The 22,273-nt window shown below is 39.6% G+C and overlaps 1 protein-coding gene across 4 annotated transcripts in view; it reads right to left on the reverse strand.

The window, feature by feature from the left end:
• The window catches only part of C10H18orf63 (chromosome 10 C18orf63 homolog), a 50,593-nt gene that overhangs the window by 27,411 nt on the left and 909 nt on the right, over positions 1-22,273 (reverse strand). For 2 of the 4 annotated variants that reach the window (XM_089304980.1, XM_089304979.1), the window contains exons 2-7: positions 18,899-19,063; positions 16,815-16,893; positions 14,416-14,472; positions 10,965-11,076; positions 10,384-10,425; positions 5,748-6,570 (exon numbers count right to left, since the gene is read on the reverse strand). In XM_089304980.1, coding sequence (XP_089161106.1) covers positions 6,437-6,570; positions 10,384-10,425; positions 10,965-11,076; positions 14,416-14,472; positions 16,815-16,893; positions 18,899-19,032 — 558 coding nt within the window. In that variant the 5' untranslated portion in view covers positions 19,033-19,063 and the 3' untranslated portion in view covers positions 5,748-6,436. Of the gene's footprint in view, positions 1-1,552; positions 1,663-5,744; positions 6,571-7,386; positions 7,464-10,383; positions 10,426-10,964; positions 11,077-14,415; positions 14,473-16,814; positions 16,894-18,898; positions 19,064-22,273 lie in introns of those variants that run through there. The other 2 variants (XM_051851097.3, XM_089304981.1) reach the window with 2 other exon arrangements.

Consider the following 22,273-nt stretch of genomic DNA (forward strand, 5'->3'; position numbering starts at 1 on the left):
AACATGCACCAGGAACATCTATCTGAAGGAACACCTGTGCAGCCCCCGAGAGGGCCGGCCGGCGGTGTGCCGCTCCCCCGCGGAAGTGGGGAAAGTGGCAGGGGGAACCGCCCTTCCATGGAGGTGGAAGGGTCGGTAGCCAACCCGGGAAGAACCAGCAGCAAACCCGGGGAGGGCCAAGCAGACAAAAGAACAGCGCAGGGTCCTGTGTCGTTCCTCCATGAAGAGGGGGAGCGACATAATGGTGCCGTGACTCGGATAGGAAACCTAGGCAGGGTTTAGTGTCGTTCCTCCACGAAGAGGGGGAGCGACATTTGGTATCTCTTGAAATCTGGTATTGTGATGGCTCTGGCTTTGTTTTTTGTTGTATAAAATTGCTTTAGTTATTGGAGGTCAAAAGGGTCAATTTCATTTCTTCCTTTCCAATCTAGATGCCTTTTATTTTCTTGCTAATTGTTTTGACTAGGACTTCCAGCACTATACTGAATAGAAGTAGTGAGTGTGGGCATTCTTGTCTTTTTTCTGATCTGATAAGGAAAGCTTTCAACTTTTTACCACTGAGTATGATGATAGTATTGTGCATGTCACATATCATCTTTATTTGTATTAAATCTTAACTGGAATTGTTACAAAAATTGAGCTGAATGGGTGCAAGCAACTGTCAGTTATAAGCACAAAACAATGGTAATAAAATGTTGCCAAACAAAGGTATGCCTAGTAATTGGTAGATTTTAGGGAAAAGTCAATTGAGAGTTGAATAAATCAGTGAAACCTACAAGTATCTTCCTTATCTACCTCTTCCTTACTAACCAAATTTTTATGTGAATGCTATTAAAGTTCTATTTCTTAGGAAAGTTACAATTTCATCTCCATAGTGCTGTTTATTAACAAATCATTTTTCTCCTGAAGATAATACAAACTTAAAACCTAGTTCAGGGGGCCAGTGTTGTGGTGTAGTGGGTTGGGCCACTGCCTGTGATTCCAGTATCCCATATGGGCCCAGGTTGCTCCTCTTCTGATCTAGCTCTCTGATAATGTGCCTGGGAAAGTAGCAGAAGATGGCCCTAGACTTTGTGCCTCTGCTACCCACATAGGAGACCTGGATGGAGTTCCAGACTTCTGTTCATTGTGGCTATTTGGGGAGTGAACCAGTGGATGGAGGATCTTTCTGTCTCTCCCTAACTCTGCCTTTCACCAAGAAAGTAATTTTTAAAAACTCAGCTCACATCAAATTATTATGAATCATTAGTTATACATTTATAAGGTTTTATTAATATTATTGTGATAGTTATCATTTTGTAATGATAAGTCTAGAAATTTTACTGGTTTTTGAAACTAGATCTAAAAAGAAATTTAAGTATATAATTCCTTTAGTGACTTGATAAATTCATGCCTTGTGTAAGTATGACAATATTGTTGCAATGTATTTTTAAAATTATAATTCAGTTTTTAAAATTCACTAAATGGTTTATACTTCTCATAACAGTGCTCAGGAGAAAAATAAGAGGAAACATTTTGAGCCCACTGTAGATACTATAAATTTAAATCTCACCTTGGCAAAATGTAGCACCAGCTGCTTAAGATGGAATGACTTGCAATGACAGCATTCTTGTTAGTAAGAAAGTCTTTTATAATACTCTGAGAAATATTAAACTCTTCTAGCTTTTAACAGAAATAAAATTTTAATGTATTACTCCTCAAAGAATTTGGCAAGGAAGAAAAAATATTTTTAAAAATACGTATCTGTTACACAAATACAACACAGTTGGTTATAAGGTAGTTTTAAAGACTAAATTACACTGCACCATGCACAACCACATCTCATGAAGTAATCAGTGCTTCAGTGCCCCCCATTTCTCTATATACAGTATCAGAAGTATTCTACACCCTCCCTTTTATCCTTCTGATGGAAACTCTTATTTTATACTTATTCCAACTGTTTGTTTTTATTGCTTGTTAATTTACAGTAAGTAGAATCCTTCCCAAAGGAAGGGATCTACATTTTATAAGAATAACTTCTTAACTCAATTTGTTTACTTTTTTTTCCCCAAAGAGAAGGATGGCCTTTGGAGGGGAGAGAACAGAATTGATGTTCCATTCTCCTTTTGCATTCCCTTCCTACTTCCTAGAATTTTTTCCTTCTACCTTGGGTCCCCTACCTACAGGGCCTTTAAGCTTCTATGTAGCCAGTAAGAGTTCTCTACTTCTGATTTCCTGGGAGGTATTTTGTTATAGTTAGTCAAAGACAGAGAGACCTCAAGCGAGGTGAAAAAAAAAAAGTATTAATGTTAAAGGACCCTGGGCCGGCACCACGGCTCAATAGGCTAATCCTCCGCCTAGCGGCGCCGGCACACCGGGTTCTAGTCCCGGTCGGGGCGCCGGATTCTGTCCCGGTTGCCCCTCTTCCAAGCCAGCCCTCTGCTGTGGCCAGGGAGTGCAGTGGAGGATGGCCCAGGTGCTTGGGCCCTGCACCCCATGGGAGACCAGGAAAAGCACCTGGCTCCTGGCTCCTGCCATCGGATCAGTGCGGTGCGCCGGCCGCAGTGCGCCAGCCGCGGCGGCCATTGGAGGGTGAACCAACGGCAAAGGAAGACCTTTCTCTCTGTCTCTCTCTCTCACTGTCCACTCTGCCTGTCAAAAAAAAAAAAAAATAATGTTAAAGGACCCTTATAAAGATTAGAGAGAATGGTTCACAATCCTTCACTTTCTTTTTAACCTATCATCGTAACATCTATTGAGAAATAATGTTCTAACTTCACTGCCTATTACTTTTCAAGGAATTCCAGCTAACCTGGCCAATTCTTAGTTGCCTGGACAAGTCAGTAACATTTTAGTAACACACTTAACATTGTCCCCATTGACCTGACTGCTCCTTACAGGCCTGGATCTAGACCTTTCCCTTCCGCATCCAGTGATTAATCTTTCTTTATATTCTGGTAGTATTTCTTAAGACTAATGTAAATAGGGGAACAAGAGAAGAAAAACATGAATATAGGAAGAGGAAGACAAAATATGCTGATTATATCGTGAGTTAAGGGGGCAAGAATACTCAGATAGAATAAAGACGCACAATGTCCTGTGCATAAAAGGTACATCTTTCACTATGATATATTACACTGAAGAGCTCAGCTGGCCTTAACTGTGTGAGGGAAATGTGGCTGGGGCAGGGATGGCTATGAATATCAGAAAAGAAATAGAAGCAAGTGGATGATCAGACTGAGGGAAACAGAACCTACAACAGAACTCAAAGGAGGTAGGTATGAGGTTCAAACGTAATTTATAGGTTCTCACATATATTTACATCACTTGAATTTCTATCCTTTGGGGTGTTTACTATACTACTCATAAACTCAAGACAATTGAAGCAAAGATGTGGTACCAGTACCTATAGCCTATACTGGTCTTTCTCAGCACAGATTGTTTTACAGACCGGCAAGTTATCCAACTGTTCAGCATACACCCTGGTATTTATTTTCTTAACAAATATTTATAAATGTCTTGATATGACCAAAATAATACTGTTCAGCAGTTGCTTAATAAATATTACTTCTTGCTTATAATGCTAAATAATTTAGACTTAGTTCTCCATAGGCAATACTGAGATATGAGGGATATTTAGGTCAGGAACCTTTGTTTTATGAACAGAACTCTTTTGAAACTGTGAGGAAGAATGAGATAATAAACTAGAAAGGGAAAGGCTAGAAAAAAGAAGGCCTGTATGGAGACAAGTTGAACAGTCTAGGCAAAAGAACGGGATCTAAATTAGAATAAAGGAAATTGAGGCAGAGAGGAGCTAATTTCAGACACCAGTGTAGGCTCCTAGAGACTCACTGGATAGAGGAGGTGAAGAAAAGGGCAAAGATGAATGAAATCTGTAGGCAAAGTATTGCCTGTTGATGCCAATGCCCAGGTGAGTAAATACAAACGAGGAATAGAACTGGAGTTGAGGAGGGTGACGACTTCGTTCAGTTTTAGACCTGAGTCTGAGTGCCACTAGTACATTTGTACCTTCATGTGAAAGCTTCTGAGAGGGGATAGAAGATACAAATATGTAAGAATATTTGGGAGGTATTGATGTAGAGGCTGAAGTTATTGGAATGGGAGCTTGCTAAGAAAAAGAAAAGGGGGCTGAAAATGGAACTGTAGGAAATAGCAACTTCTAAACTGATAAGAGAAAAAGAAACTTGAATAAACATTAGGAGAATATGGCAAATGAGAAATCAAGAAGGAAGATGATTTCAAGAATGAAAAGGTGGGGCTGGAGCTGTGGTATAGTAGGCTAAGCCTCTGCCTCTGTTCATGTCTTCGCTGATGTTTTTCTGTTCCAGCTCTCTGCTATGTCCTGGGAAAGCAGTGGACCTCGAAGAAGCACCTGACTCCTGGCTTCAGATTGGCCCAGCTCAGACCTTGCGGCCATCTGGGAAATGAAACGGTGGTGGATGGAAGGCCTTTTTCTCTGTCTCTCCATCTCTCTGTCTGTATCTCTACCTCTCAAATAAATAAATGTTTTTTTTTAAAAGGATGAAAAGGTGGAAAGTAGTGTTCCAAAGATTTCAAATTTGAATTCCCTCAGATATCTCTGTCTCTGAATTCCTAAAGCACTATAGTTTCTACATAACACTTATTCTGACACTGCACTGACAAGCACTGTTGTATTTTCATTCGTGGTTTCTAGGTATATACTTCTGTAAGGCTCTATGGGAAACATAAATTTGAACCAACTTAGGGCTAGGTGAAAGAAGCATGCTGTAGTAGAAAGAAGAGTTGAAGGACAAACTCTAAATCTTGAAACTTTTACTTAGATCAGCAATTTTTAGCCTCTTTGTTTCAATTTACTTACTTATAGCAGCAGTATCTATAATTTTTGAATCTCTAATATGTTCCAGATGCCATACTAAACATTTAATGTATTTTATCCCATTAATGTATTTATAGTCCCATGAGGTAGATATCATTATCTTGAATTTCTAAGAAACAAGAGTCAGTAATATTAAATAACACATCCAAAGAAATTAAATAACATGCTAATAAGTGCAGAACTGAGGGGCAGCGCTGTGGTGTAGCAGGTAAAGCCACAGCGGGCAGTGCCTGCATCCCATATGGGTGCTGGTTCAAGTCCCAGCTGTTCTACTTCCTATCCAGCTTTCTGGATGTTGAGAAAGCTAATTAACACATATCCTGGGGGTTGGTTGGTTTGCCCCACCATTCATTCTTCTTTCCCTAGGGCAGATCAGATAACTTAACCGACTGGTAAAACTGGGATGAATAACAAGTCAGAGTTGGCTCGACTCCTTCCTTTTCCTCTTGGGAACAGGCCTACTGGCAGAGCAGGAAACTGTATTTCTTAAGATCCTCCCGACACCTGAATTCCCAAGAGAGGTCTGGAATTTTCTACTACTGCCTTAAGAAAGTGGGGGTAAATCTGCCTAAATCTAGGATCCAGATAAGGCACTTTGTCTTTTTTTTTTTTTTTTTTTTAAGATTGTTTATTTATTTGACAGGCAGAGTTACAGAGAGAGAGAGAGAGAGAGAGAGAGAGAGAGAGAGAGAGAGAAAGGTCTATCTTCTGCTGGTTCACTCCCCAAATGGCCACTATGGCCGGCGCTGCACCGATCTGAAGCCAGGAGCCAGGTGCTTCTTCCTGGTTGCTCATGTGGGTGCAGGGGCCCAAGGACCTGGGCCATCCTCCACTGCCTTCCCAGGCCACAGCAGAGAGCTGGACTGGAAGAGGAGCAACCAGCACTAGAACCTGGGCACTTTTTCTAAAATCTGTTTTTCCTTCCTGGTGATAAACACTGTGACCATATATCTCAGTTCATGTGTGTTAGGCCAGTACTCCAACAGGTTAATGTCTCTCTCACTTAGAATGTCTCATTTTGTACAATAAATCATATTAGCATTCTTTTTCTCTTTGTCAGACTCTAAATTGGTTCAAATTCAGGCATAGAATGCAGAAGTATTGTGTAGAAAATTCAAATGTAAGGTGCAATATTTGTCCTCATGATGCTTACTCTAAAGAAATTTGTGTTGTAAAAATAATTCTAAAAAGATAAGTAAGTATGAGTATGTACAGATTAACACAAGGGTTTAATGAGAGTAGGTGATCACACAGGATTTGCAGGTTCCTCTCCAGTCCAAGAAATACACATCATGTTACTCATGTAGTTACTTAGTTGCATGTATTTACTTAGATCTCTACATATCCATGCAGGCAGGAAAGTAGATCTTTGACTTATTCATTGCCTCAGCATAATAATAAAAAAAAGAGAGAGAGAGAAACAAATGAATGGAGGACAGCCAGGACCTGTACAGCCAATAAGAGGAGGCACAAGCAAAGGGAGGGATAATTTGGGCTGGTAATTCTCTGTCGGAGTAGGGGTGGAGTTGCTGTCCAGGGTACGGAAATATACTTAGCAGCATCCCTGGCCTCTACCTTCTAGACACCAGTAGCAACTTCATTCACTCCCCAACTATAATCATCAAAATCGTCTCTCGACATTGCCAAATTTCTCACGGGGAACAAAATCATCCATTTCCCCCTCTGCTGGCCCCCTGTTGAGAACCTCTGGCCTGCAAGATAGAAAATAGCATTTATTGAATGACACTAATATGTAAGACTTGATGCTAGGTGCTTTGGAAATCTGCAAAATAAAAGACATCTACTAAGAAGATGAAGTGTTAATGATGAAAAATATATACAAAAAATGCTACAACCATGACAAGGGAAGGGAGTATTACATTTAGTATAAACTGAAGCAGTGCTTTTAATAGTTAAAGGTGAAAGAAGCAGCCAGAAGCCAGTGCTGAAATAGGCTAAGGCTGGGGAGAATCTTAGATGCCACCTAAAAAGATATCTGAACAAGGGGACAATATGATAAGACCTGTGTTACACAGAAAGACTGCCTAACAGTTAAGACGACAGTTAGAATGAGCACATTCTGCAGCCAAGTACCTGGGCCTGAGCCCCACCTCTGCTCCTGATTCTGTCTTCCTGCTAAGGCACCCCGAGTGGCAGGAAGTGACAGCTCAAAAGGCAGGAGACCTAGACTGGCTTCCTAGCTTTTGGCTTCAATCTGCCCAGAGCCAGCCATTGCAGGCATTTGGAGAATGAACCACAGGACAGGAGCTCTCTTTGTCTCTCTTTCGCCCTTCCTCCTTCCTTCCCCCCGCACCCCCTCTCAAATAAATAAATAGAATTATATTTCCTTTGGGGAGGAATATGTAGAACAATATAATATGTAAAACAGTAAACAAAATAGTATGGATTTTTGATAATAAAACTTTCCTTGCTATTAAAAGTTAAAACCTAATACATGTTAATAATCATAATAAACATATTCAGTATAATGAAATACAATAAATCATGAAAAACAAAATATTTGGTACCTCAGGTGGTGGCAGTCTAACTGTATAAGCTTGTATACTTAGACAAACTTGAGTTTCTGTTACATTGATGTCTAACACTGAAAATAAAATACTTAACTGTTAACTGTCTTGAATTATTAATCTATTCTATCAACTTAAGATTTTTTAGTAAAAAATCAACTTAATTCTTAAGTAAAAAACTAAGAATATATTTTAACACATATATTAAAATTCAATTAATTACAACATTTGACAGTCTACACATAAAACATTAAGAGACAGGTATGAAACAGCACGGATATGCATGGGTTGGAGGGCTGAAGGTTACTATAAGAAAAATGAGACAACCCATAGCTAAGAGGAAAACCCAACAAACTCTATATACAAGCTTGACATCTATTATGTGGAAAAATAAAGAGGTTCACCCTCTTCCAAAATCTGGAGGATAGTACACCATGCTTCTTCTTCTTTTTTTTTTTTTAAGATTTATTTATGGGGGCGGGCGCCATGGCTCACTAGGCTAATCCTCCGCCTTGCGGCGCCGGCACACCGGGTTCTAGTCCCGGTTGGGGCGCTGGATTCTGTCCTGGTTGCCCCTCTTCCAGGCCAGCTCTCTGCTATGGCCCAGGAGTGCAGTGGAGGATGGCCCAAGTGCTTGGGCCCTGCACCCCATGGGAGACCAGGAGAAGCACCTGGCTCCTGGCTTCGGATCAGCGCGATGCGCCAGCTGCAGCGCGCCAGCCGCGGTGGCCATTGGAGGGTGAACCAACGGCAAAAGGAAGACCTTTCTCTCTCTGTCTCTCTCTCTCACTGTCCACTCTGCCTGTCAAAAAAAAAAAAAAAAAAAAAAAAGATTTATTTATGGGGCTGGCACTGTGGCGCAGCCAGTTAAAGCCCTGGCCTAAAGTGCTGGCATCCCATATGGGTGCCAGTACTAGTCCCGGCTGCTCCTCTTCCTGTCCAGTTCTCTTCTATGGCCTGGGAAAGCAGCAGAAGATGGCCCAAGTCCTTGGGCTCCTGCACTCATGTAGGGGACCCGGAAGAAGCTCCTGGCTTCAGATTTGGATTTGCGCAGCTCCGGCTGTTGTGGCCAACCAGCAGATGGAAGACCTCTTTCTGTGTCTCTACCTCTCTCTGTAACTCTGTATTTCAAATAAATAAAATAAATCTTTAAAAAAAATCATGCATAGTTTTTTCATAATATGTATTTTCCATGGGCTTTTTGAAGAACCTTGAGTGCAGTGATCGATAGATTCCAGATTCTCAAGAGCCTGGAGATCTGTGCCTTCCTTTACACAGGATAAAATACCTGTGGCAAGTCAGGCTAGGGCGACCTTGGGAAAGGGTGAGACCTGAAGAAAGCCTGAGGAGAATTCTGGAGTACTGGTAATGTTGTTTCTTGACCTGAGAACTGGTTACAAAGAAATGTTTAATTTGTGAAAATTCAATGAGTTGTGGCCCCACACTGTGGCACAGCGGGTTAAAGCCCTGGCCTGCAGCACCAGCAACCTACATGGGTGCTAATTTGAGTCCCAGCTGCTCCACTTCTGATCCAGCTCCTGGCTAATGTACCTGGGAAAGCAAATGAGGATGGCTCAAGTCCTTTGTTTCCTACACCCACATGGGAGACCCAGAAGAAGCTCCTAGCTTCAGACTGGCTCAGCTCTGGCCACTGCGGCCATTTGGGGAGTGAACTAGTGGATGGAAACCTCCCCACCCATCTCTGTCTCTCTCTGTAACTCTTTCAAATAAATAAAATAAATCTTTATTTTAAAAAAAAGAAAATTCAATGAGTTGCACACACAATTTGTGTTTTGCTGTAATGTATTTTTCAATAAAAATGTAAAAAACACAAGCACAGGAGTGAGGAATTTTGCTCTCCTATTATGGCAGTCTCTGTACCTGTAGTCTCATGGCAGTGTTTGGGGCTGACACTAAATTTAGATAATGACCCCACTCACTCAGAGCTGGAGTGCACTGACTGCCAGGGCACAGATAAAACACAAAACCAGGGTGAGGAGGGCACTCAGGCGTTAGCTGGCAGGTCTGTCAGATCCAACCATGTGGGCCACAGGCCAGGCTTGTAAGGCTCTGCCCAGATGGCAGTGAAAGCTACTATGACTGATGGATAATGTTCACTGTGTGCTCAGGATCCCCTCCAGGTGCTCTCTAGACTACTATTTAGAAACCTGTCTACCTGCAATACGACCAAGCAAATCAACGAAAAAATTATATTTGACCATAGAGTAACTCTATTTTAAATTATCTGTATCCCTTTATATGATCTTTCTATGGAGATGCGGGAGGGAAAAAAGAATCAAATTATTCACATAGGAAATAGAGGTTTGACTTACATTAGTGTTAAGGCCACTTTTTATGACATGATTCTAGAAAGTATACACTATAAAGGCCTACAGAGTTAAACCCGCTAGAAGTGAGGATTTGGAATAGCAGTTAAGATGCTGCTTGGCGTGCCCGCATTCCCTATCGAAGTGTGTGGTTCAACTCCAGGATCTTTCACTTCTGATCCAGCTTCCTGCTAATGCACACCCTGGAAGGCAGCAGATGATGTTTCAAGTACCTGGGTCTCTGCCACCTGTGTAAGATTAGACTGAGTTCTGGGCTCTTGGCTTTGGCCTGGTCCAGTCCTGGCATTTGTAGGTATTTGGAAAGTGAACCAGCAAATGGAACATCAATCAGTCAATCAACCTCTGTCTTTCAAATAAAATTAAAACACCTAAATTAATCTTAAAAAGAATTAAATTTCTCCAGTCATAATTTTCTTTAAGTAGATAAAATAAAGCTTTTTTCCCAGTTAAGGTAAGTGACATTTCCTCATATAGGTATATATGTTTTTTGAACCACAAGTGATTTCCCAGGTCAAATTCCGATTACTTAGTATTTGGTTAAATTCTGATATAACCTATCACTAAGATAAATGATTTGTAACACTGTTTAAAATAATTGTTAACTGTATTAATGTTTAAAGGTTTTATTTACTTACATATTTTTACTTACCAACAGCACTTTGCTTTCCTATCTGAGAAAGAAAATCTCTTCCTTAAAAAATTCATAGAGAATGTCATTTTATTATAACTCACAAATAATCATGATTGACAAATATAACCTTTTAGTGTGAAATTATCAAAGCCAAAGAAAATATTTTAAACTGCAATTGCTATAAAGGAATATCTGATGACAGCTCAGAGGGAAAATATAAAAATCCAAAAAGTATCTCTTAATTAAAAGGACAGAAATAATCAATTCTTCCCTCAAATATTTGTCTCGTTATAAAATATTTAGAAAACAGCCAGACTTCAACGAAAATTCAGGATATCCTTTAAGTCCCAACAACATTAACAATGTATCTGCACTTATGGTGCTTCATAACATATTTATTTGTATTACATGGTAAAAAATTTTAAAGAAACATTAGCAGCCCTCTGGATGTAATTCCAAAAAAGGAGATGATATTTATGTTGTGAGCTTCCTGAAGAATGCAATAGTTTTAAGAACGATTCCCTAAAAACAACACACCTTAAAATTAAAAACAGATGTACATAATGGAAGTAATATAGTTCAGAAAGAAAGTCAGTCACCTTGTACCAAGAGATGTCCAGCTCTATTCCAGGCTGGAGCAAGTCTGGCAGTCAATGAATATGAAAGGCAGTTTTGAAGAATTACAGGAATTACTCTTTGTGGAGCCTCTACCTAAAAACATTAAATGGAAAAATACAAGCAAATTTGGGGCAATTGCTGCATCACTGTAAACTTACAGGTAATAATAGCTGTACATAGATCACCAATCAGCAAAGTGGACCTTCTAGACAAAATTATAACCACTTCTATAGCAAATGCTATCTGGTTCTAAAATTAAAGAAATTATATTGACTCCAAAACCAGTACTACTGCCATGCTGTTGTGGCCAAATTCTACAAGCTAACCCTGGCCCAGAAGCTTAAGCTCTGAGAGCTCCTATGCTAAGAATCTTCAACTTTGATATTCTGCTCCACAGAGAGGTACCCAGACCAAAATGATCTCTTTATATTTTCTATTATTGTTAACTCTGGCTCATCATCAGAAAATTATTACAGGCACACATGCAATGAATGGAGTGTCTGTCTCTATTTGTACAGAATTAATTTTAAAAATCAGGACTTTCACTTCTGATTATAAATAACTGGAACTAGATTTATTTTCTCACTTGAAATGTCTAAAACACTGGGTAATTTATATGAACAATGGCTCATAAGATATTGGACACTAGGCAACAAAAGAGTGATACCGAAAGACTGGCAACCAACAAGATGAGTCCAGTGATTTCTCCTGCTTACTGATTAGAATTTCCAGGCTACAGCACAGGGTGGGGAATCCAGGAAGACTCTGGCAATCTCCCCAATCAAAGAGACAGAGTTAGTGGTTCAGGGATGCCAAGGAAGCCAGATGAGAGCCACACAGAGAGCAAACCTGCCAATCAGCAGTCAGTCCCTCAGACTATTCACCCGAGTGTGGATTAGCACATGTACATGTGGAAACTACCCAAAGCTGAGGAAGCAACCAAGGCTCCTTGCTATATAAACATCCCTGAAGATATAGTCCAGAAGACAGCCTGTACAAAAAAGACATCTGATAAAGTAAGAAACCCAAGGAAAACTGTCTCTATTACCTATTCCCCATTTTTGTACCATTTTGGCTTCTGGTAAATGTTGCCAGGATACCCCATGAATAATATATTATCAGGGGAAGGAATCAAAACTCTCCATTTGTCTCATAGAGGATTTAACTTAAGTTACCATCAGTAGGACTCCTAGCAGAACAATGAGGTTAACCTGCAATGAACATATCCCATAAGCCACCAAGGTCTACCTTAGAGGGCCAGGTGGCTTTCTCTTTAATTTCTGTATTACTTTATTCCTTGGGCTAAGGAATTACACAGATTCAGCAGGATCTATCACAACAGACTCAGGGAGAAGTCTGGAGTAATTCTATCATTTATAACCATCCCAGCTGGTGGCCAGAATGCCTTCTAGAGTGCAGATGGTTCCATTTATTATTTCAGCTAAAATCAGAGCAGAGTTTGTATCACCTTTTCTGGTTGTGTAACCCCTACCGTAGGAAAAACTATTTTAGGATGTGTATGAACTATCAATCAGTTATACCTCTGGAAGCTCCCCTAGTAACCAAGAGGAGCCTCACTGATGAGATCTCTGCAGGCCACTGACAGAACTTCAAGGAGAAAGAGACAAATTCACAATTACAGATAGAGATTTCAATAACTGATGTAAGTAGGCAGAAAATAAGAGAGAACATGGTCACTTAACACTGTCAGCTGTATGTCCTAACACCTATAGGATACTTGACACAAGAGCAGAATACACATTCTTCTCAACTGGACAAGGAACATTTCTATAAGACAAACAATGATCTGGGCCATAAATAAGTCTGAATATATTTTTTAAAAATTCAAATCATTCCAAACATGTTCTCTAACAACAAAGTTAGCAATTAATAGCAGGAAGTTCATTAGAAAATCCCCCAATATTTGGAAACTACATAATTCTAAGTAACTCACAGAAAATTTGGGAGTCATAATTTCTAACAAAAACAAAACATATGCTTAGGAGGAAATGGTTAGCACTGAATACTTCTACATTAGAAAATAATTTCTCAAATTAATTCCACCTTAAGAAACTACAAAAGTAACAGAAAAGTAATCCCAAAGAAAGGGGAAGAACTGAAATAGTAAGGACCAAAACAATAATCAACAAAAATATAAAGTAGTAAAACAGGAGAGAGAATCAGTAAAACCAAAAGCTTGTCCCTTGAGAAGATCAGTAACATCGCCAAACCTCTAGCTAACCTGATGAGGGGAAAAGGAATGCATGACACACATGATCAAAATGAGGAACTTGAGAGGTACCATCACTACAGACTCTACAGCAAAGGAAAATGAGGAGATATTACAAGCAACTATATGCCACAAGTTTGAACATCTTAATGATTTGGATATATTCCTTGAAATAGGTAACTTGAATAACTCTACTTCTATTAGAGAAAGAGATGAAAAGGAAACAGGAAGAGGGAGAATCATTTGCCGGTTCATTCCAAGTGCTGGCAATGGCTATCCCTGGGCTTGGGCTGGGGCCAAAACTGGCAACTGGAGATGCAATGCAGGTCTCTCATAAAGGAAGTAGTAATCTAATTACCTGACTCATTATTGTTGCCTCCCAGGATCTCCCACACAGGAGGCAGGAAGCTGAAAAACCAAAGCTGGGAATTGAGCCCAGATACTCCAAGGTGGGAAGTGAGGAGTTAACCAAGAACCAGTCAAATCCCCTTTTGTAACATTTGTCAGAGTCTGTCCAAAAACACCATAACATTTACATATCTATCAGTCTAGACAGGTAGATGAGAAGATTAAATTCTTCAAGAGTATGCCAGCAAGACAGCAAAGGTGCCGCTACCAAACCGAGACATCTTCCATGATAAAGGATACAATTTTGTAGGGAGTGCTGAAACACTTAGGGTCCTAGTTCTAGACGAAGCACATATTTTAAATTTGGTTCTCATAGTTCATAAATTGTCTTTCCAAGATAACCAGAATGCTTAGATGGTCATCTCTTCAGCTCTGGTTCTTGACTCTAACCTTCTACCAAGGTAGACCCTAGGAGGCAGGCAGTAGTGATGGCTCAAATAGCTGGGTTCTTACCACCCACACAGAAGACCCACGTGAATTTGGTTTCTGGACCTTGGCTCCAACCCTGGCCCATCACTAGGCATTTAGACATTTGTGGAGGGAACCAGTGCATGGCAGCTCTCTCATGTGCTCTCTTTCTTTGTCCCTCTGTCAAATAAATTGTTAAAACTAAAACAAAAAAAAATCTTTCGCCCATTTTTTGATGCTAAATGTGCACAAAATTGTAAAAAAATTTTTTTCATATGTATAACAATAACTTATGAGAAAGACACTCCAATTTTTCTTGACAAAAGAAGCTGAGTATACAATCAATACAAGCAACATCTGGAATTATTCTCCTTTTAAAAACTTACCTTAGCTCCATATTTTTCAGTATAAGCATTAAGTTTTCCAGTTTTATAAAATGATATCTATAACAAAAATTCACATTTATAAAAGGACTTAACATATATACACAATTAAATTATGTAATGCATTAAGATTTTAGGCATTATACATAGCAGCATACAACTCAGGTCATCATCTTGGCAGCTTCTATGCTATGGAGAAGAATCGATCATTCTCTCCTTGGCCAAGAGCCATGGGCACATTCTCAGACTAGGAAGAGCCTATCTGGGAATGATGTGACTCCAGAAGCCATATAAAAGAAAAAGCCAATACATTTCATATATATGTATTTAACACCTTTCTTAATATACAGTATTCTTAGACATGAATAAGGAAAATGGACATAAATGGAAGATCAAGTCTTGAACTTACTAATGAAAAAATACAAATTGAAGGAATATATTATTTTTAAACAAATTGGCAAATATTTAAAATCTGCTAATACTTAGTGTTCATGAGGATGTGGAAAAACAGATTCTCTCAGAGACTGTTTGCTGAAACATAATTCAGTACAAACTTTTCTGAGAGCAACTTAGCAGTATTTTCATTACACGTTAAAATATGTTGTCAGAGTGGGTGTTGTGTTGCAGCAGGTGAAGCCTCTGTTGGGAGATTCTCATCACATATTGAAGATTTGGGGTCAAGTCCTGTCTGCTTCCATTTCAGTTTCTTAACAATCTGTACCCTTGGAGACAGCAGATGATGGCCCAAGGAAGCGGCTACCTGATACCTGCGAGGAATTCCTAGCTCCTGGGTTTGGTTTGGTTCAACCCTGGCTATTGTGGGCATTTGGGGAGTGAAACAGTGAATGGAAAATCTCTCACTCTCTTACTCTCCCTTTCAAACAAACAAATAAAACTTTTAAAAATGTGCTTCGATACCACTTAATAAAAATGTAACCCCTCAAAACTACCAAATAAAAAGGATAAAATTTCAATGGTGTTTTCTTTCAGCAGTTTGTAACAGCACAAAACTAGAAACTCTGATTTGCATTAGAAAGTATTAAATAAATTACTAAATATCTATAGGACAAAATATTTCACAGCATTAGGAATGTGTTTTAAGAACGATATTCAGGAGAGGCTACTTAAGGGGAAATAAAAGGCAAGCTTCAAAACAGGATATTTAATAATCCTATTTTGTACATATAAAAGATAACTACTTTTCTCTTATTATTTTTCCTAAGTCTAGGATATTTGAACTAGAACTCTAAAAGAGTATCTTCTTTGTTCCATGAAGTTTTTCAGGTAGAAGAGAATAAAATTAAGAGACATTAGTCTACTTGCTCACCAACAGCTCTCTTAAAAATAATATTAAGGACAAGAAAAGAAAATACTGTCATAAAACCAAGATGTAGGAGAAATATAAAGGAACTGAAAGTTTTGGATGATTTATCAGCATTGCCAATAATGTTCATTTCTCTTAATTCTGGGGAATTAAAAATCACACAAAAACAGGATTTTCAGAAACACTTTTGACAAAACTTCCACGGTATGATTTTAAAATTATTGTATTTAAGATTGTTATTTTTTTATTTGAAAAAAGAGTTACAGAGAGGGAGAGAGGGAGGGAATATCTATCTATCTATCTATCTATCTATCTATCTATCTATCTATCTATCTATCTATCTATCTTCCATCTACTGGTTCACTCCCACTAGCTGCAATGGCCAGGGCTAGACCAGGCTGAAGCCAGGAGTGAGAAGCTTCATCTGGGTCTCCCACATGGGTGCAGGGGCCTAAGTCCTTGGGCCATCATCTACTGCTTTCCCAGGAGCATTAGCAGTGAGCTGGATCAGAAGTGGAGCACCTGGGACTCAAATCCGCTCCCCATGGGATGCCAGCACTGCAGGTGATGCCTTAACCCACTGTATCACGGTGCCAGCCCCTTAATGAAAACTTCATTACCATTCCCAACCAATTATCTATGGTCTGGGAAATATGTTTGTAGTTCTGGTTTTGCTAGAGATTAAAAATATTTTTATACATGAAATTTCCAAATGAGAAGAAACATTAAGTTACTTAAAAGAGTTGGAAATTTATCAAAATGTAAAACTTCTTCCTTAAGTGTAACTCCACATAACAAGATATAATAAATGTATTAAGCCCATGTTATTTAAAACTATGCAGTAACATTTTATCAATAGTTTTCATCTTAGTGTTTATGAGAGACAAAATGAAATATTAAATTGTAACCACAAAAATGGATTTTAAACATCAGGCATTTCATAATCTGTTAATGGTGCAAAGTACAACATGAGTCACACTAATAAACCATCATCAATTTTATACATGCTACCTGAATTATGTTTATCAATATTGCTTCCAACAATTGATAATATTTCTTCAAATATTAAAATACTAACCGCCATCACCACCCAAATTTGATTTAACAGTCCTGGCACAGGTGATGTAAGAATCTCCTGATGCAAAAACAGCAACTGCCTGTGGAGATGAAATGTATTAATTTTGAAGTAGTCTATTGCACCTTCTGTGTTTTCACTTTACTGAAGCATTTATAAAATTTGCTTAAATTTTTAAATTTCTTCTAGACAAGGATCTCTCCTCATACTTAGCACGTTGGCATGGTGCCATGGTACCTTGAATGCTGTAGGAACTTGGCCAACATTTGAATTAAGAAAAGCATGAACTTTCATATAATGTTATTAATATGAGATCTGTCACAGTATCTGAGTTTCCCAGTCTCTTTCATCCAGGAAAATTGCTCTTTTAAAACTCAATTTCTGTCCTAAATATAGACTTGACAATGTCCAAACACAGTGAGGATCTGATCCCTTTTAACTCATTTCTTCCCTTATCTCCCTCCTTCCCTCCCACCATCCTTCCCTTCCTTCCATCCACCCATCCATCCAGTGGCAGATAAGGGCCCATGAAAGCAAGAGTCTAATGATTCTTCTATTTCATCGATGACCAAAATTAGAACCATTGACTAGGATCTTTTCCTTCAAAAAGGAAATTCTTCACAAACTACAGAGGCTGGTAGTGGTTTTAGCTTAATTTTTAACAGCCAAATAAACTTTTAATAAAAATCACCATAGCTCAAATTACCATCATTTTGTTTCCAAGGTCAAGGAAGATAGGAAAATATAGTTGGAAACTTGAAAATTTTCAACATTAACCATCAAAGAAAAATGAGCATGAGTATGCAAGGGATGACTCCAAAAAGCCAAGACAGGCCAGTCTCTGCCTGGTGGCTTCATACTGTACTCAGTTACAGCAGGCACCACGGTGTTACAAGGCTTTTGTCTGCCACAGCTGGTCTCCTCTCTCTCTCTGTTCCAGCCTGTTGGATTAAGAAAGGCCCAATCCACAGGCATAGCCACTTTCAATGTGAGGCAAAAGCAGAAAATCTCACTTAAGATTTTCTACCTATTTTAGTATTTCCAAAAGGGTCACAGGTATCATCAAATTACCCCTCTGTAGGAAGGATACAGGCTCCTTGTTGCATTTGGGTAGAAAAATACGCAATGGGGAGCAGTTTTAAAATAACAGGGAACTGGAAGATAACCAACAGTATCTTCCTTATTTCTTGTCATTAGTAATTTCATAGGAGTTTGTTTTCCTCAAAGAAATTAAGGATTTAATCTTCTCATGTATTCTACAAGTCCTTCTTTAAATGCCTCAAACAATTTAAGGAACTAGTACATGGTGGCCACTTGTATCATAGAATTATACTTTAGGTTTCAACCAAGATATTTTCCAAACATTATCTTCAGTCAGATTATTTTGAGATAGTTCTTGAAGAAATAGCCTTCAATGTCTTATATCAAGCTGAAAATGAAGAAACTATACTAATAAAAATGTGTACAGTATATAGAAGTACCCCATAAACAGTACTCAATAAATATTTATTAATGAGTAGTGTGGGTGTTTGGGCCTAGTAGTTAAGATGTCCAGGTTGTGGCACAGCAGGTGAAGCTGCCACTGGAGATGATGGCATCCTATATGAGTGCTGATTTGAGTCCAGTCCTGCTCCTTGCCAATGTGTCTGGGCAAGCAGTGGAAGATAGCCAAGCACTTGGTCCCTGACACCCATGTGGGAGATCCAGATGGAGTTCCAGGCTTCTTGATTTGGCCTGGCCCAGTCCCAGCCACTGGAGCCATTTGGGGAGTGAACCAGTTATGGAAGATCTCTCTTTCTCTGTCTCTCTCTGTAACTCTGCCTTTCAAATAAATAAATACATCTTAAGGAAAAAAATGACAGATGTCCACATTTCACATTAGAGTACCTGGGTTCAATTCCTGGCTCTGGCTACTGACTCCAGCTTCGTGCTAATGCAGGCCCTAGGAAGTAGCAGTGATGGCTCAAGTAACAGGGTTCATGCCAGCCACATGACTGAGCATTTTGATTTAAAGGAAATATTTCTAAAATAGCTCTTGTACATTTTAAAAAGTTTTAAAAGCCTAAGTTATAAGGCGTAGTTTTTACCTGCACATCTTCAGCTGTGTACTCCTCATCTCAGTATCTGTTACACCATTACTCAGTATGAATCTGACAGCACAGAGCTTTTGTAAATCTGGAAGTGTGACGAAGAACAGTAGCTGCTGCTTAGAATTACTCATATTTTCCTACTATGTGTCTCAGCAATCAGGCCTTTAAAAACAAAACAGCAGTGAAAAGGTAGTAAACTATCTTATCCATAGGGTTTCAATACCAATTCAGCACATAATATTTGATATTATAAGATAATAGAGGGGACAGTGCTGTGGCACAGTGGGTTAAACTGCCCTCTGCAGTGCCAGCATCCCATATGGGCGCCAGTTCGAGACCCGGCTGCTCTACTTCCAATCCAGCTCTCTGTTATGGCCTGGAAAAGCAGTGAGAGATGGCCCAACTCCTTGGGCCCCTGATCCACGTGGGAGACCTGGAGGAGGCTCCTGGCTCCTGGCTTCAGATCAGCGCAGCTCTGGCCGTTGCGGCCAACTGGGGAGTGAACCAGTGGATGGAAGACCTTTCTCTTTCTCTTGCTCTCTCTCTCTCTGCCTCTCTGTACAACTCTGACTTCCAAATAAATAATCTTTTAAAAAAAAGATAATAGAAAAACTTTGGTAAATTTCAGCAACATCACTGACATTTTAAGTTTTTATATGATTTTTTTTGTACAGCTTTTAAGATAAACTTCATATAATATGCAATTTATCCATTTAAAGCTTACAAGTCAATGTTTTTTTACTGTAGTCACAGAATCACACAACCATCAATGCAATAAGTATGTTCATCATGCCAAAAAAAAAATTGTTTCAAACCTACAGTTCTGTAATACAAATAGGATAATTTGAGTACAAATGATACAAAACACCAGATACTTTTTATCAAATGCCTACTACAGCCTAGGTATTACATATGTTTCTACTATATTGTGTTTAACAAATTCCTTCTATAGTTCCTGATGATTCTTAAGTTTTATTTTGTTTTCAGGAAAAAACATTCCTATGGCAATAAACTTTCAAAATACAAATAAACACCAAAGTCTTCTGCTCTTTAAAATCATCTCTATAATGCTCTTCAAAGCTGAGGCATATATTAGTCTTCATATAAAATAAAATGTTTACTGTGATCACTAAATTATTACCCAGTTTTCTTTCCCAATAGGCTATCTGGTTCTAAAACTTCTATTTGGGGTACATTTTGCACAGCTGCTAGTTTACACAGTAAAGTCTTTATTTATATTGCAAAAATCTGGAATATACAAATAAATCAACCTACTGATGATCAAATAAGCAAGCACACACAAATACATTCAAGGAAGGTAACCTGAACCCTAGTACTTCAAATGTTTTAATAGTAACATATTTTTTCTCTTTAAATAAAACATAATCACATAGAAGTTGCCCCGGAATCTCAACCAAGACCAGCCTTCATTCTGATCACAAGAACACTGCCTTTATTATCAGAGGAAAAACTGGCAATGCCCTTTTGGCTCCAACACTTCTCCCTCACTCAAGAACCACAGTGTTTGAAATGTTCTTAATTATGGACCACTTAGTTCTTTTAAAAGTTGAAGTACTCTTAGAATGATTACCACAAATTCATACAAGTGTTAACGTTAATCAAAATGATTTCTGGTATCACTCAAAATAAAAAAAAATTTCTTCCCTTACTCTGCTTTTATGCTGTTTTATATAAATCCTTATCAGGAAAAGCAATTTTAAAAAGTAATGTTTGCTGTTAAATTATACTTAGAAATAATTTGCAAAGTGCTCATCAGAAGAAACAAAAATCCAAGATGGACCTCAATATATCTCATTTTTTATGTTATTGAAATAATTGAGGGGCCGGCGCTGTGGTGCAGCGTGTTAAAGCCCCAGCATGAAGTGCTGGCATCCCGTATGGGCACTGGTTCAAATCCTGGCAGCTCGCCCCTCCCCCCTTTTTTTTGACAGGCAGAGTTAGTGAGAGAGAGAGAGAGAGAGACAGAGAGAAAGGTCTTCCTTCCGTTGGTTCACCCCCCAAATGGCCACCATGGCCGGAGCGCCGATCCAAAGCCAGGAGCCAGGTGCTTCTCCTGGTCTCCCATGCTGGTGCAGGGCCCAAGCACTTGGGCCATCCTCCACTGCCTTCCTGGGCCACAGCAGAGCTGGACTGGAAGAGGAGCAACCGGGACAGAACCGGCGCCCCAGCCGGGACTAGAACCCAGAATACTGGCACCGCAGGTGGAGGATTAGCCTAGTGAGCTGCGGCGCTGGCCAGCAGCTCCTCTTCTGATCCAACTCTCTGCTACCGCCTGGGAAAGCAGTGGAATATGGCCCAATTCCTTGGGCCCCTGCACCCAAGTGGGAGACCTGGAAGAAGCTCCTGGCTCCTGGCTTCAGATCAGTTCAGCTCTAGCCATTGTGGTCATTTGGGGACTGAACCAGCAGAATGGAAGACCTCTCTTTCTCTCTCTCTGTAACACTGTCTTTCAAATAAATAACACTGCATCCGTGTGGGAGACCATGAGGAAGCACCTGACTCCCAGCTTCGGATCGGCGCAGCACGCCAGCTGTAGCAGCCATTTGGGGGTGAACTAACGGAAGGAAGACCTTTCTCTCTGTATCTCTCTCTCTCACTAACTCTGCCTGTCAAAAAAAAAAAAAAAAAAAAAAAGAAAAAAAAGAAAGAAAGAAAGAAAGAAAGAAAGCAAAAGAAAGAATTGAGTTATGGAAATGATAAAGAAACACAACCCCTTTTACTACTCAAAAATCTCTTGTTAAAATAGTACAAAGTTCTAAGACAAACACAACCTAATCCACAATTTTAATTCACTTCATATGAAGTGTTTTAGTAAAGGGTATCAATAATAAAAAGATAACATATAGCTTGAGTTAGGACAACCATGTCTAAAGAAAACAGGTCAGTGACGTGGATCAAAATTAGTGAATTTTTACTTTTACCTTTAAAACACATTGCTCACTAAAATTATTTTGGGGGGGGGGGCAGGCAGAGTGGACAGTGAGAGAGAGACAGAGAGAAAGGTCTTCCTTTTGCTGTTGGTTCACCCTCCAATGTCCGCTGCGGCTGATGCATCGCGCTGATCTGAAGCCAGGAGCCAGGTGCTTCTCCTGGTCTCCCATGGGGTGCAGGGCCCAACCACTTGGACCATCCTCCACTGCACTCCCTGGCCACAGCAGAGAACTGGCCTGGAAGAGGGGCAACCGGGACAGAATCCGGCGCCCCGACCGGGACTAGAACCCAGAGTGCCGGCGCCGCAAGGGGGAGGATTAGCCTAGTGAGCCGCGGCGCCGGCCTAAAACTAATTTCTATTTTTTCAAGTATCTTACAACCAGGAGACCTAAATGCCAAGCCACCAACAAATTCCTGTGA

This window comes from Oryctolagus cuniculus, chromosome 10 (assembly GCF_051225735.1).
Source record: "Oryctolagus cuniculus isolate XC-2025 breed Fujian yellow rabbit chromosome 10, ASM5122573v1, whole genome shotgun sequence".
Taxonomy (NCBI): Eukaryota; Metazoa; Chordata; class Mammalia; order Lagomorpha; family Leporidae; genus Oryctolagus; species Oryctolagus cuniculus.